The sequence below is a fragment of the Copidosoma floridanum genome, unplaced genomic scaffold (assembly GCF_036245765.1).
Source record: "Copidosoma floridanum isolate Cflo_tuat_1 unplaced genomic scaffold, Cflo_Japanese_pri ptg000014l, whole genome shotgun sequence".
Lineage (NCBI taxonomy): Eukaryota > Metazoa > Arthropoda > Insecta > Hymenoptera > Encyrtidae > Copidosoma > Copidosoma floridanum.
The window spans coordinates 7,460,656-7,475,049 of record NW_028321891.1 but is presented as its reverse complement, the minus strand read 5'-3'; the positions used below and the strand labels follow the sequence as shown (position 1 = coordinate 7,475,049).

General features: G+C 35.0%; 1 protein-coding gene across 1 annotated transcript; it reads right to left on the bottom strand.

Moving 5' to 3' along the window:
• Positions 1–4,856: 4,856 nt before the first annotated feature.
• LOC106636116 (uncharacterized) lies at positions 4,857–13,867 on the bottom strand. Its single transcript, XM_089592122.1, has 3 exons — positions 13,690–13,867; positions 9,268–10,912; positions 4,857–5,266 (listed from the first exon to the last, which is right to left on the bottom strand). Exons 1-3 carry the CDS (start codon positions 13,865–13,867, stop codon positions 5,011–5,013), a joined length of 2,079 nt encoding a protein of 692 aa, XP_089448248.1. The 3' UTR covers positions 4,857–5,010.
• Between the last annotated feature and the right edge of the window lie 527 nt (positions 13,868–14,394).

The following is a 14,394-nucleotide window of genomic DNA, read 5'->3' as shown; positions in this document are numbered from 1 at the left end:
AATAGTATAATGAAACGTCTGCTCAATACGTACATGCTTTGCGTATCGTAAACGTAGACTGCTATGAGACATTCTGTTTATAATCATCGTGGAGGAAACGAGCGAAAAGAGTGGTTTGATCGAAATGTCATTTGTTTATCACACTCCTTTGATTGAACCGTTCAGCTGACAAAAACTGTATATAAATTCATACATCATAGATTTGGGTGTATTTTTCAGCTCGTTGCTCGTAATAAATAAATTTATTTATTCAATTAATTTAGATTTTTCATTATTAAAAAATTTGGTGATAAAATAATTTAAGTGTTTATTTTTCAGTACTAACTTTTGATGATAAAATAAAATTTGTTTTGATTTTTTGTAGGATTATCGATGATTAAAAAAAAAGTTTTTAATATAAAAAAAATTTAAATACACTTTACTTGTATTTATTTATTTTCTTACATTTCGCCCCCAACGGATCACTGATCACTTTGAATTTCCAAATTCACCGGAGGGCACTGATATATACTAACAAATCAATATAAAAAAACCTTTTACTAAATTAGAAATGCAAAAATTTTTTTATTGCGAGTAACATTTAGTGATCAGAATTATCAACATCATTTTCCGTAATTGTTTGTTTTTAACTCTGTCAATTCAGATTATCCACTTAGCCCAAAATGAAAATCAAACGTAGTACGTTAACAATAACAGGTTAAGAGATTCATCACGAGTCCTCCGTCCATACTCTTGCATGTTTATTTGTTCGGGAATGTTCGAATCGCTTTGTTTAAGCCGCTATATCTCACCAGTCAGATTTCTTATTGTCAAACAGCTTCGTGGTCCGATGAATTACGAAAATAAATTTCGTATCTGAAGAAATAAACGTTTGCGTAAAATTTGAGTATTTAATATCGCACGCTATAAATGTTTACAACACTAAAACTCTGTATATTTGTAATGTGGTCATAATTTGTGTGTGTGTGTTTTTTTTTTAACGTCAGTTAAAATATCCTCATCATTTGGAACTATATGACGTTATACACAAATACAAACAGTCATTATGATTTTGTAAACTTTTAAATCCTTCAAAATAAACATTGTCTCTAAAAATGAAATTTCTGTTAAAAATTGTTTATACATAGTTACTTGTAATTAAATATCCGGAGAAATTTACTATTCATATCTAGAATTTATTTCAACTATTTTGGATTGCTTGGAATTTTATTGTACATTTGGAATTTTTTTGTCAAATACTTGAAAAAAATTTTATTTTATTTTTTAAATTAGTAGAAAATTTTTATAGTCACATTTTAAGTAAGTACTGCATTATTACAATAAAAGGAATAAATAACAATTTTTTAGATAAAAATAGTAATGCTATTTGCTTACTACGGTATTAATGCACAAGTTCTTGCACGACGTATAGATAAGCCGTAATAATTATTTATTAAAAATTGTAAAATTACCATTAAATGTTTTGATCATCGTACCTACACAGTCCGATTGTAAGTAGTATCTTTTAAAATAATATGTATGTTATTGCCCCCAAAATTTTATTTATAAATGTGATGAAACATTTAACTAAAAAATTATCTAGTTACTTGCTTAAACGTTCACAAGCAAAGTGCAAACATATACAGAATAATTAAAATAAATACAAAGACTACGTAGCACGAAAGGGGAAAAAAAGAAGGAAGGAAGTTCTAGCGGAGAAAATAGCTTTATGCCTCGTACGAAAATTTCAAAGAATTTCCAGGACCACCTATATACAAGCCATCGGGTGTCTGTTTAAAAAAAAGGAGAGCACATGCAGAAGCAAACAAACAAATCGAGCTTCGAATTTCGAAATTTCCTGCGTCGCCAGTGCTACTACGTAAAGAGTTGCAGAGCCGCGGCTTTCGGCACTGCTACAAGCAGCATACATGCGGCCTAGGGATGTATGGTTTATTATTTTAGTGCTAACCCCCTTCCTTCAACGCGAGTCAAGTTGTGTTCTGCTCTGTGGATCTTTTTTTTTCTCTCTCTCTCTCTCTTTTTTTCTTACAGTGCACCGTTAGTTGCTCTTATTATCCATCACTAATTTTTAGTAGCTGCCATGTGTCTTACATGTAGTAAGATTTTGAAGGCTTGTTAAACTGTTGGTGAAAGTAGATGAACTATGTTACTACTTTTCAATAGATTAGTCGAGAATTGCTAGATGTTGGGTGCAATCTAGTAGTTTGACGAAAATAAAGTTCTGATGACCTGTATAAGGTTACAAAGAAATTTTTTGCGTAACTTGTACTGCAGTATTTATATATAGTTGTATCATTTGTTGACCGAATAAACGTTAATTAGGAGAGGCAGACGAACGCGTAGCCATATGCTATTGTACGTGACAATAGTAACACACATAACGAAGATTTGATCTATGCAAGTTTTCAAAAAAACTCCTCCAAATTATTAGACGTTTTTTAATATATTTTAGTCATTCTGATGAAATGTGCTTATTGCATAGCAATGGGGCATCATCTTACGGCTTTGAACCATCGGATCACGGTTGTACACTAAAAGAAAAAAATAATAAAAATTATAGAGAAATTCCAGTAAAAGTTACCATTCCGCACAGTAAATCGGATACAAGCTGGCAAAAAAGAAAAAAATTATCGTTGTTATCAATGAAGATTATTGCTTCAACAGTAAAAATTATGCTTCAAAAAGTAAAAATTAGAGTGAGAACAGTTATAATTACTATGATGGAAAGTAAAATTTATTTACCGATCCTTTTAAAGGTAATTGTTCCAGCACAGTAATTTTTACTGTTTTAACCATAATTTTCACTTTTCGAACCATAATTTTAACTGTTGAAACAATAACTTTTACTATTAAAAATAATATTTTTTTTCCTTTTTTACCAACTTTCATCCAATTTACTGTGCAGAATGGTAATTTTTGCTGGAATTTCTCTATAATTTTTATTATTTTTTTCTCTCAGTTTACATTGTACACGCGCATTAGAAATTAGCTTCCCAAAGGTGCGAGTCAAGTGAGTAAAAGGCTGTGTCTCGTAAGCATGTGCTAACAGAGCCCCTGATCTACAAGAACCGCAGCCAAAATCACTGTTCTACCGTGGCCTTAGTAGATATGTTTAGATGGTAGACTAAGCTAAAACTGGTAGCACTAGAGTGCTAGAATTGGTTGAAAAATTATTAAAGTATTATTTTAACAAGTATATGAATGTTAATGCGTTAAAATTACGGTCGGCTTTACTGTTGATCGTAATAATTTTTTAATTAGAAAAAACTCTTCAAAAAATTCCATTTTTGTTTAGTTTTTTTATATATGCGGCTCATCTTAATAATCACTGAATCTCTATCGTTAATCAGTAAAAAAAAAAAAAAAAAAAAAAAAAAACAGAGTTTGTCAAGTGTTGTTAGTAATTCAGGTCGACAATGTCCGTCGGTCCAATGAAGCGAAGTTCTTCCGTCATCGAAGTCGTTGAGTGGCTCAGCTTGCACATCGTGGTGTGTATCGGTATTTCTAGGCCACGAAAATAATCGAGCTATTCGAGAGGCCTGGAAGCTGCTTCCTGAGAATTTCGATCGAATAATATTTTTGCCTGATTTATCCTTGTAAACAAATACTACAGCTAATTATTACGTTTTTAGTCTTACTTTCATTATCCTTTTCTCGGAGTTGAATAATTTTGTAATTAATCTTACAAACTAGTAAACACTAGTCAACAAAAAATAGTCGAATTGAATGTTTTTATGGCCGTTTTAAAAAACGGTTGAACCAAAGAAAAAAAATTCATATTTTCAAATGCATGAGTTAGAATTTATGATTGGTACGAAAAAAGGCCTATAAAACCTTGAAAGGCCGAGATAGTAAAGAATCATGTGTTCTTTTACGACTTGGCTCGAGAAAAAGGAGAGCGCACTTCCAAAATCTGCTGACAGCATGTTTCTTCGTCTTCATTCTTCCCCTTGGAAAATCGATGTGAACGGTTTTTAAAGTTTGATAACGAGACAAACAGTTTGAAAAAATTATCAAATACCATAAACATATTAGGGAAATATTTGGAGATTGGATAGTAAATTATTCTCACATGTCTTATTTCTTTATGAAATTACTGTTTAATAGAGACTGAAATCACTAACACTAAAAAAAAAAAAAAAAAATAAATAAATAACATCAGTGTTAAAGTGAAAAAAAATTTATTACAATTATTTTTATTACTACTATTTTTTTAAAACTAATTAAAATGACTCAAACAATGGCACTCTCTCCTGACAAGCTTCACGCAACTCTTTGATTATGTATAACTATTCAAGAGAACGCACTTATTCTAAATGGTGTGAAATTTTTTACATTTTATCTCACGCTTTTAAATAAGTGGTCAAAAAGAAACTTTTTATACTTTTTATTTCAAGTCACTAGTCTTTGGTAAGCATCCCTTACAAGGCGTTTATTTTTTGGAATACGATAAATTCTTTAAAACATTAAAATTGCACGTTATTTAGTTGAAGTTATTTTAATGTCAAAAATTTAATGTTTTATGAATAACAACTCTACAAAATTACATAAAAAGTACTTACGACGAAACAAAAAACTTTGAAAAAAAATTTGTTTATTTGACGTGACGCAGAATTTTACTTTTAAACCCTACAATCATCGTATCAGTCGATTACTCGGGGTACATCGATTTTTTTTCCTATCCGTAAAACAATGATCCATAATATCGTAAAAACTCTTTGAGCATCGCAAAAAAAAAAAAAAAATCATTACAACAAGAACCAATGCGATAAATCACGCAGAACATCGTGAATCATCGAAAACGATCGGTACAGATATCCGATCGACGAGTGATCGCGACGACGACGACGACATATCTTTCTCACGGAAATACAACGCACATCGGTAAGGCATATCCATCAACGGCACTAGAGGACGAAATTTCCAATCGGTACCACAACACGCTCCTTGGCGTCTCTGCGTCGCTTTTCACATGCACGTAATACAACAGCCGACGGCGCCTCAGCGCCACTAAATGGAGTACTTGATCTGATCGTAATACATGGACGGTGCCGTGGTCGAGTGCACGCTACCGCCCGCGACGCCGTTAGTGGGCCCGAGGCTGCTGATGCTTCCCAGGCTCAGCGAGCCCAGGGACCCCAGCGTGCCCGCCGTGTGCCCGATGTACGGCTTTCTGTCGACGATCCCGCCACCCGAGCTGCTGACCGCGCTGCCGACGCCGTTCATGCTGCTGCCACTCGAGCACTGGAGCCTCATGCCTGAAAAAGATACGGATTTTAGCGATCTTGGATTTACAATGTGATTTAGGATTTTTGTTGGAATGTTTAGGGGCTATTTGATGCTTTACGAAAGTAGATGATTTTCATCTGTGATTTATACTCAATTTTAGAGATATGATATCAATTGCCCCGTATGTAAAAAGAGGACATACAAACTCGATTTGTTTACTATTGTTATAAATATTTATATAAAATTTTGACAGTCTAAAAATTAATTTGTTGGTTCAAAATATTTCAATAAATGATTTAATTTTCTATAAAATATTTTTATATGTTTTGTTAAAATATTTAAAAAATTATTAAAACATTATTTTTGTTACATGATAAAGTAGATTCGGCTTTAATGTAGTAGCAAATACTTAGTTTGTTTAATTTTTTTTTTTTTTTTTCTTACTATGACAGTTCCAATAGATATTTTTATTGAATTCAATCAAAGTATTAATACTTGTATGCTTTGTGTCTGCATAGCTTTTACTAAAAGTTACTATTTTGTTAATTGTAAAAATAATATAATAGTCTTGGGTTCTGTGATGAATAAATAAATGAATGCATTGATAAAAAACTTAATGATTTAATAAATGTGTAAACACAATTACAAAATAAATATTTATTTGTACATAAAAATATTAACATACAAATAAATATACAATTATCTACCTAAAATTATTTTCACAGAAGAATTCAACGACAAAATATAATAATTGAAAATCTAAGTCTTTTTTGTAAGGAAGACGATACCTATTTCGAGTAATCTTTCAATTACATAGAACCATAAAAAAAAATAAGTGGAAGGGTATCTTTCAGCAACAATGCATTTCCAATGTGTTTTAAGGTGCTGACTTCAATTCTGGTGTCCAAATGGCTCTATCACGTCACAATTTTTTTTCATCAACGAAAAACGTGTCCATAAGTGGCAATGCTTTTATTTCAGTGATTAAAATAGTCCCCATATTAACAAGTGTAAAAAATTGTTACGTGATAGAGCAATTTGGACACCGAATTTTAATTCAGTACTTTAAAATACGTAGAAAATGTATTGTCGTTGAAAACTACACTTTTACTTATTTTTTTTAATGATCCTGTGTTATTATTGAAGATTTTTTTGTATTATTTTTCAATGGAATTTATTTTGTGTTAACGTTATTGTTTGATTAATTAACTACAAAATAAATTAATACAGCGTGGGCAAGTGATCAAAAGATTATGATCATTTTACTAAAAAATCATTGGAGCAGCCTGTGCGACTGTACGGAATCTCAAGTGCGTCCTAAGCTCAAGTGGACACTTTAATCTTTTTCTTCGTACTATATCATTTTTATTGCCGTTCCAATCAAATTTCGGTTGAACTAACAGCACTTGGCATATCTTTGCATGAGCCAAATTTTTTTTTCTTTATCACAATTACTATGTTGTATTTGTAAATGAAAAAATACACGTCTATAAGAGTTAGGGGAGCTCGTTTTTTGCCTAGTTTGATCGTTTAAGCGAAAGCCGTTTTTCTTTCCACGTCATCGGGCATATTGCGCCGTTAAAAGAGTCTTAAGATAACAAAAATTCGTGTGGGAAAGGGTCTGAGGATATGATTGCAGTTAAAAATTATGCTCGTGTGTGGTCCGCACTTGCAACAGTGTCGAGTCTGCCGTTTGTTGTACCTCTGCTAGTGTTTCGTTTTTATTTTCTTTTCTTTTTAATTATTAAAAAAAATTTTCCATTATAAAGCAGATTTAATTTATAAAAAATATATTTGTTTCAAAATAATTGAATAAAAAAATTAATGACAAATGAATCCATGCAATACAATAAAAGATTGTATTTTGTACTGTGTAATGTCGTGCAGTTTAAATTTATCTTTAAACAAAAATTTTGCAGCAGCTAGTATGTTTCTTAAAGGATTTTATACAAAATAGTGTAGGGAATTTTCAAAAATATTTTTACGTGTAAAAAGTTGCATCATGTTATTTGTTAAATCATAAATTTTTTTCTACTATGGATGTCCTATAAGTATGTGATATGGTAAACAAAAAATAAAAGTTTCTGTAAAATTATGAAAAATTTCTCTTTTTGTATTGCATGAATACATTTGTTGAATTTAAATAATTGTTTTCATTAAATATTTTAAGTAACGCTACTATTTACTAGATAAACATAATTAATTACAGATTAAAGTGGTAACCACGACTGTTAAAAATACCAAAAATCATTAGAATTTGAAGAATAGTTTAGGAAATGATTAACTTTAATTTCTTAGAAATTAATTTAAGAAATGAAAAAGAAATAGTTTATAATATTTTTCTTATGCGCTCAGAAAAAAGGTTTACGACCCCAAAATACAAAACTAAATGCCCCATTACCACATGTGTTCCCGTTAATTTTTTTTTTTTATTACATCTCACGTCAGTCATATCCAGATGTTGTTTCTCCGTGTTCATTTCAAAACTGTAAGAAAATTCCCTAATAAGCGTTGAAAGCCGAAGAAAATGTGAAAGGTTGCAGTGTATTCTACCCGTTTAAGCTTAAATGTCAACGCGTCTTTTGTTTTTTTATGGCGCCACTTGTACCACCCATGTGCTGTATCCCTTAACTTCTCATATTTTGTATTTTTGTGTCAGTAACCTGATTGTTTGCGTATGACTCTGTTTCCTGAAGTGATTCTTTCAACTTCTATTGAATTTCAAATTAATACTCGTTCAAAAAATAATACTTTTGCTGCATTCACTGTGCTAATTTGCTTCCTTTTCATAAAATATTTTTAGCTAAACGTGCTACCCGAGTTATTATCGTAAGTATTTTGTTATTCATTGATCGATTAGAATCTTCTTTTATTCCATTCAATTTATTTTATTTAATTTTCTATGTATGAAAAATATATTTACTATTTTAAGTTAAACATATTGAGATTAAGCTGGCTCCCTACCACTACATAGCATACGATTTATATAAATTTATAAAGTTGTCTGATTTAATATAGTAACAAAAAGATAGTGTAAGATGGAAAAGAGGTACTTGATCAAATAAAAAAATTTATATTTAATTTTAGAATCACACTCACAAAAAGAGGAATAGTTTTAGTTTTTTATCCGATTTTCATTTTTTAAAGCTTGTTTTATTTTCATTCAACAATTTAACATATGATCACCATAGAAAATTTTTGGAAATATGTGATGTATAATAAATTCGATGCAATAGTTAATAAGAAAATATCGGCTTTTTGTGATTTCAAGAATCATTGCAGTAAATAGTTGCATCTATGTCATTACGCACTAAATATTTTTAGAAATTTTTTCATGGTGATATTTTATTAAACTGTCATAAGAGTACAACAAGCTTTTAAAAATTAAAATTGGATAAAAAATCAAAAAGATATTCCTGTCTTTTTTAAGTGCAATTGTAAAATTAACTACTATACACAAATGAAAAATAGTAAATTATATAAAAATGATTTGTTTTTATCGTATAAAATATCCATTTCTCGTACTATACTGTCTATTTATTATTGTATTATACTGGATAGATATATGAATAATTAAATATTTTGTACTATACAGGAGTAGGTAGTCTACAGACGTTTTTATAATAATTTTTGTGACACACACTCAAAATTTCAATTGTTGTAGCAATTCACTGCAATTAACTTTAACAATTTTCCCAAATAAGTTTTCTGATTAGTTTTAACTGATCATATCTTTATAGTATATCATTTATTAGGTAATAATAATAAAATAATGTTTTTGAAGGGATTATTACGTTCAACGCAACCGATGATCTTGTTTTTCATGAACATCATTACCTTTCGCTTCAAACAATCGAATAAATAAGTCCATTGGCTAAACTAAAATGGTACAACTAAGAGTACGTATTTCAAATGAACCACGGATCCATCGTTTTTTCTGTAATCCCCGCTAAATAAAATCTCGCAAGCTACATCATAAACCAGTTGTTGGGACAAAAATCCATGAAGACACCAACTTGGAAAAAGAAAAACTCACCCTGATCTGCCCCGGGCGTGTGACAGCTCCCATGCGGCGAATTGACCGCGCTTGCGGCCGGACTCGGTGACATGGACTGTATCGCCTGTATGGCCGCGTTGACGTTGATCGACGCCGCCGGCTGCCCCCCATACGCCACGTAGTAATCCTGAACCTGACCGTTACCGCCGCACTTGTAGCCCCCAGCACCCTCGGCGACCAACTCCTGATTGTGCTGGCCGAGCGAGTGTTCCTTTAACCCTCCCTGAAACCCCTCGGCCACCTGATCCTTCGCCTGGTGCCCGTAGCCCGGCTCGCTCTTGAAGCCCAGCTCACCGTTCCTGTACACGTCACTCGTCCCCGTTTTGTACGTCACCTCGGTCGTCTTGTACGTAACCTCGGCTATGGGCGCCGCTGGGGCCTTGTACGGCCCGCAGCTGTCCCCGTAAGCCGGTGGCCAATCCGCCGTCGCCGCCGCCCCGTAAACCGCGTACTCCGGGTACCCGTTCTGATACTGGTTCTGGTACCCGTTGGCGTACTCAACCCCCGCACCGGTGAAGCCGTTCTCGTACGGCCCGGGCACCTGGACACCCAAGTGGTGGTGGAACTGCGGATGGTGGTGGTACGGTGGCTTGAGGGCCTGGCACTTGCGCCTAAAGCCCCGGGGTCGCCTGCGGAAGCTGCCCTCCTCGAACATGAACTCGCTCGCCGGGTCGATGGTCCAGTAGTGGCCCTTGCCGGGCCGGCCGAGGCCCTTGGGCAGCTTGATGAAGCACTCGTTCAGGCTGAGATTGTGCCGCACCGAGTTTTTCCAGCCCTGGTAGCTGCCACGGAAGAACGGGAAGTGCTGCTGCAGGTACGCGTAGATCTCCGACAGCGTGAGCCGCTTGCCGGGGCTCGACTGGATGGCCATTGCGATCAGAGCTATGTACGAGTAGGGTGGCTTCTCCTGTCTCCGGGCGCCGGGCTTGCGCTCCTGACCGGATCCCGAGTCCAGGCTGCTGTTTTGAACCTGGGTTGGACAGGATATGACACTGGAGGTGGTTGATGGTCTGCCGGTACTGGCCACGACGCCGGTCATCGAGTAGTTGGACAGCGGGGGTGCGATCAGATGCGAGTGGTGGTGCTGAAGGTGCTGCGTCGAGGACACCACCTCGCTCTCGTTGGTCATGTCGAGGCTGACGAGGGTTGGAGCGACGGTGTTCAATAGGAGGACGGTCGGAGCTGCATTTTTCGCGTCCGTCAAAACAAAGAGCACGCGCGCACGTGTCCGTCCACCGGTGGGTTGTTTGTTTGCGGTGATAATCAAACGGCGGAGGAGCGCAAACTCGTCATTCCGGGGCTTCGGTGGAGTGGCGCTGTCGAAATCTTCATTAGCTCGCGGAGGAGATGATTGTTTACTCGGGGGGTGAGTTGTTTGGCGGACGCGGTCCTCGGTACCTCGCGCTCGACTGGGTGCTCTCGTGCCGCTGGCGAGCGGAGGAGATGGGTGAGCGCGCGCGGAGGCTGCACCGGTGACGCGCCATTGGCTCGTGGGTCGGTGTGGTTGAGAGAAGGCGGGGCATCGGACGGTGGAGGCTGCGTGGTCGGGGTGCAGCGATTGGAGGAGTCGGCGTTTGGAGGCTTCGTTGAGAGATGGTGGCGAGCGAGCGCTTCGGGGGAGAGATGCTTGGGGGAGATCTTGTCATTGTTCCTAACGTGGTTGGGTTTTTTTTTGTTTTTTTGTTTTTGTTTTTGTTGATTTTTGAGCGAGGGTTTTTTGAGATGGAGAAATTGCGGGATTAAATGTCTGATTCGTGACGAGTGAGCGGTGTTTTGTAGCGTGTATTGGGTCGAACCAAATTTACTGATTTTTAAGAATTAAGAGGTTGGATTCCTTGGTTGAATTTAACAACTTGATGGGCTTCTCGTGGTACAATTAACCTTATAAAAAAGTTTTATATAAATATGATCACACATTAAATACGAGTGTTGTTGTCAGAAAAGTGTGTATAAGCTTATATAGTTTGATTTACTTGCATAACATTTATAACAAAAACAAAAAAAATTACGAATTGAAAAATCACTGGTGTCGTCAATATTGCTATTTGTCTTGACATCATGAATAATTTAAACTAATGCATCTTCCAAACCCTAAAGCTGGGCGCACTTTATTCTAAAACGATAATTTTGCTTATAGTTAACTTTTAGATTAGTTTTTTCTTTTCATGCGATTCTGTAATTAATTCATTGAGTTTGAAGTAAAGTATCTTTGTTTATAGTAAAAAAACCATAGTAAATCCAATAACATTTGCAATTTATCTTCTTAAATTTTGATGTATTATTTACTATGATGAAACTAGTGTATCATGATTTTTAGAAAGATTCCTGTAATCGCCCAATATTAAGACAAACTGTAAGAGCACAGGATAATTTTGACAGTCTCCAAAGACACTTACGTTATATTTTGCAGATTCTCTCAAAAGTATAATTACATAGCATGATAAGCAAACTGAAAATAATCGAAAACAAGTAAATAAATAAAAAACTTAAATAAATAGTAAGAAATTAAAGCAAGTTTTATAAGATCGCACATGTTGTACATCAATTTTCATGACCGCACACAGATTTGCGGGTGCTGGGAAAACCGTTCCCAAAACAGTAAAAATATGTGTGTGAAATTTAATTTATGGTTTTTCATAAATAAATGTGGTTTATTACAATCTGATTTGTTCTTAGGAAAATTCAATCACTGTAGCGGTGATACAATCGTCAGTAGTACATATATTATATTATTTTGAAATTACAAAATTAATAGATGAATTTTAGTTTGGATATAGAATTGATTAGCCAATGAAGATATTATCTTCTGTGAGAAAAAATTGGTGCTTACATCACGCATCTATCGATTGATACTCGACACGTAGTCACGTACACTTGAAAATGAATGTCATTGATGTATGTTTAATTTCGGTTGATTATATCTGGTGTTCTTAAAAGTCAAACCATGACATGTTTTTTTTCTTTTAAGGAATGAATTAATTAAGGAAAGATTAAGGAATTTTCTTTTAATGATTTTTACAAACAATATTTAAATCTAATAATTAAAAAACTTCAGTTTTGATTTCAATTATACTTTTACAACCTTGTTACTGGAAAACGATTTTTTTCAAAATTGTTTAAATTATCCAAGTAGGTTTATTGTTTATAAATGCATATTGTTTCAGATAGTTGATTAAAAAAATTTTTGTGAGAAGTAGTAACTTGAAATACATATTATTTTAATTCGTTGAAATAAACATTTTCCTGAAGAGTAGTGGAATTGAGTTGGTCATAACATGACTGATTCAATTAAATTTACCAAAACTTACTGACAAAATAAAAAATTCTACTGAATCGTAGTAAATGTGATTATTCGGTAAATATTATAGTTACAGTGCCAATATTACATTACATTATTTTTAATTAATAAATTATAATCATTGAAAAAGTAAATTTGATTGATAATGAAATCTTGAATAATTTTCATTAATATCAGCATTACAAAAAACAGAATGCCACTATAATCCCAGTTAATGCCCATTACATAATCGAAAAAGTAACACATACACGAGATGCATCGTAGCTTAACCGTGCGGGAACCAAACTTTTATAGCTCTGCACGTCTTAGCTTTTTTGATGATAAAAATGAACGACGCATACATGATAGACCACCCGACGGGGCCCTACGATCTCCTTTAATAGCAGAGCACGTGTTCCTTACTCAGCATGCGAAAGGAAAACCGCAGATCGAAGACGTGGATCGGGCTTTCACATTTTCTTTCATCCTCTGTTTTTTCTTTCTTCTCTTCGCGTACACCATCGTACATGGATGTTTAATTGCCGGCCCATTAACGACAAGCCCCAGATTTTCAGTCACACATGCATGATCCATAGGTCAACTGATATGGAGGAGCTGCTGGATGTTCGAGAAGGCGGTAAAACACGTACTTTTAGGGAGTTATTACAACTGGATGTGTTTCCACTCTTGATTTGGTTAGCTCAGAATGTGGAAAACACACGTGGTTCAGAAACGCGTGAGGGATGCCTTTACCGAATCATAGCTACTTGTTGGAGTATTTTAATTTTTTTACCCACATTTTGGATACTATATATTATGGTTATTCGAGGAGTTGTGGTTTTTTCTATTTTTAATATTAATCACGGACGGAAAAACAAACGACGCGTATGAAATTGTGTTGCGACGGAGAGTATCGGTAGTCAGAAAAAACAAAACGAAGCTGCGAAAGAACTCTGAAGCCATCAAACGTCAGAGGGTCTTTTCGCTTAGGGGCCCTAAAAAAGTGTATCCAAACATGTAGAAACATCAGTGGGGTGTAGTGCCACTGAATTGAAAACTCTGTGTAATACTAAAACAAAAAGAGTTGAGGGAAAGAAAAAAAAAAGGAGGACAGAGCTATCCTGACGGACGCACGTCAGTCGGTGTCTCTCGTTGCTACGGATCTTTGTACCTACTTCTGGACAGCATGTGAAGAAGCGGCTCGCGGCCCACCCAGGCCGCGCCGGCGTCATCAGACACGCCGACGCGACCCTGGCAAGCTCGAGCTTTCCAGCTCTGTTTACACGAGAGCCCCGTAATTTCATGCCGCCCCAGCGCTTGCACGCTCGGCTACGGAGATACTGTCCGCGAGGTAGGTACGCTTTGATGCGCTTTGCTTCGATCGTTTATATAGGCTGACGGAGTTGCCGATGGCCCCAAGTTGTTGCTACGCTGTTAATCCAAGTGCGTTGAAACAATACCATTCAAGCTTGCAGCTCGAATTGTTATCTTTTTTTAAACACATCATACTAGAGCTGGTAGTTTTTGAGAAATCGCTCAATCATCTCTGAACAATTAAAGAATGTTAACTATAAAAAAATTACTGCAGGAAGATCGTAGGGTGCCTTACCTTTTATTCACTGACAAGTACAATCTTGATGGGATTGACAAAAATACAGATGAATTAATTTATTAACAAAAGTGTTAAATGTGTGATCAGGGGTTTTAAATGTATTTACTTTTGCAACTAAACAATTTTTATTCCGTGTGTATTTTAATTAAATCTAAATTTTATTTTTAATTTAATGTCGTTTTAATTAACGAAAAAAAAAAAAACCTTTAAACATTAAAT

Bases quoted from the DNA above. Each gene is read 5' to 3' on its own strand.
- LOC106636116 (XM_089592122.1), bottom strand. From the start codon at position 13,867: ATGAAATTACGGGGCTCTCGTGTAAACAGAGCTGGAAAGCTCGAGCTT. The intron at 10,913-13,689 runs GTCAGGATAGCT...ATCTCCCCCAAG, and splicing joins ACACCGACTGACGTGCGTCC to CATCTCTCCCCCGAAGCGCT. The intron at 5,267-9,267 runs GGGTGAGTTTTT...AAAATCCGTATC, and splicing joins CACACGCCCGGGGCAGATCA to TTTTTCAGGCATGAGGCTCC.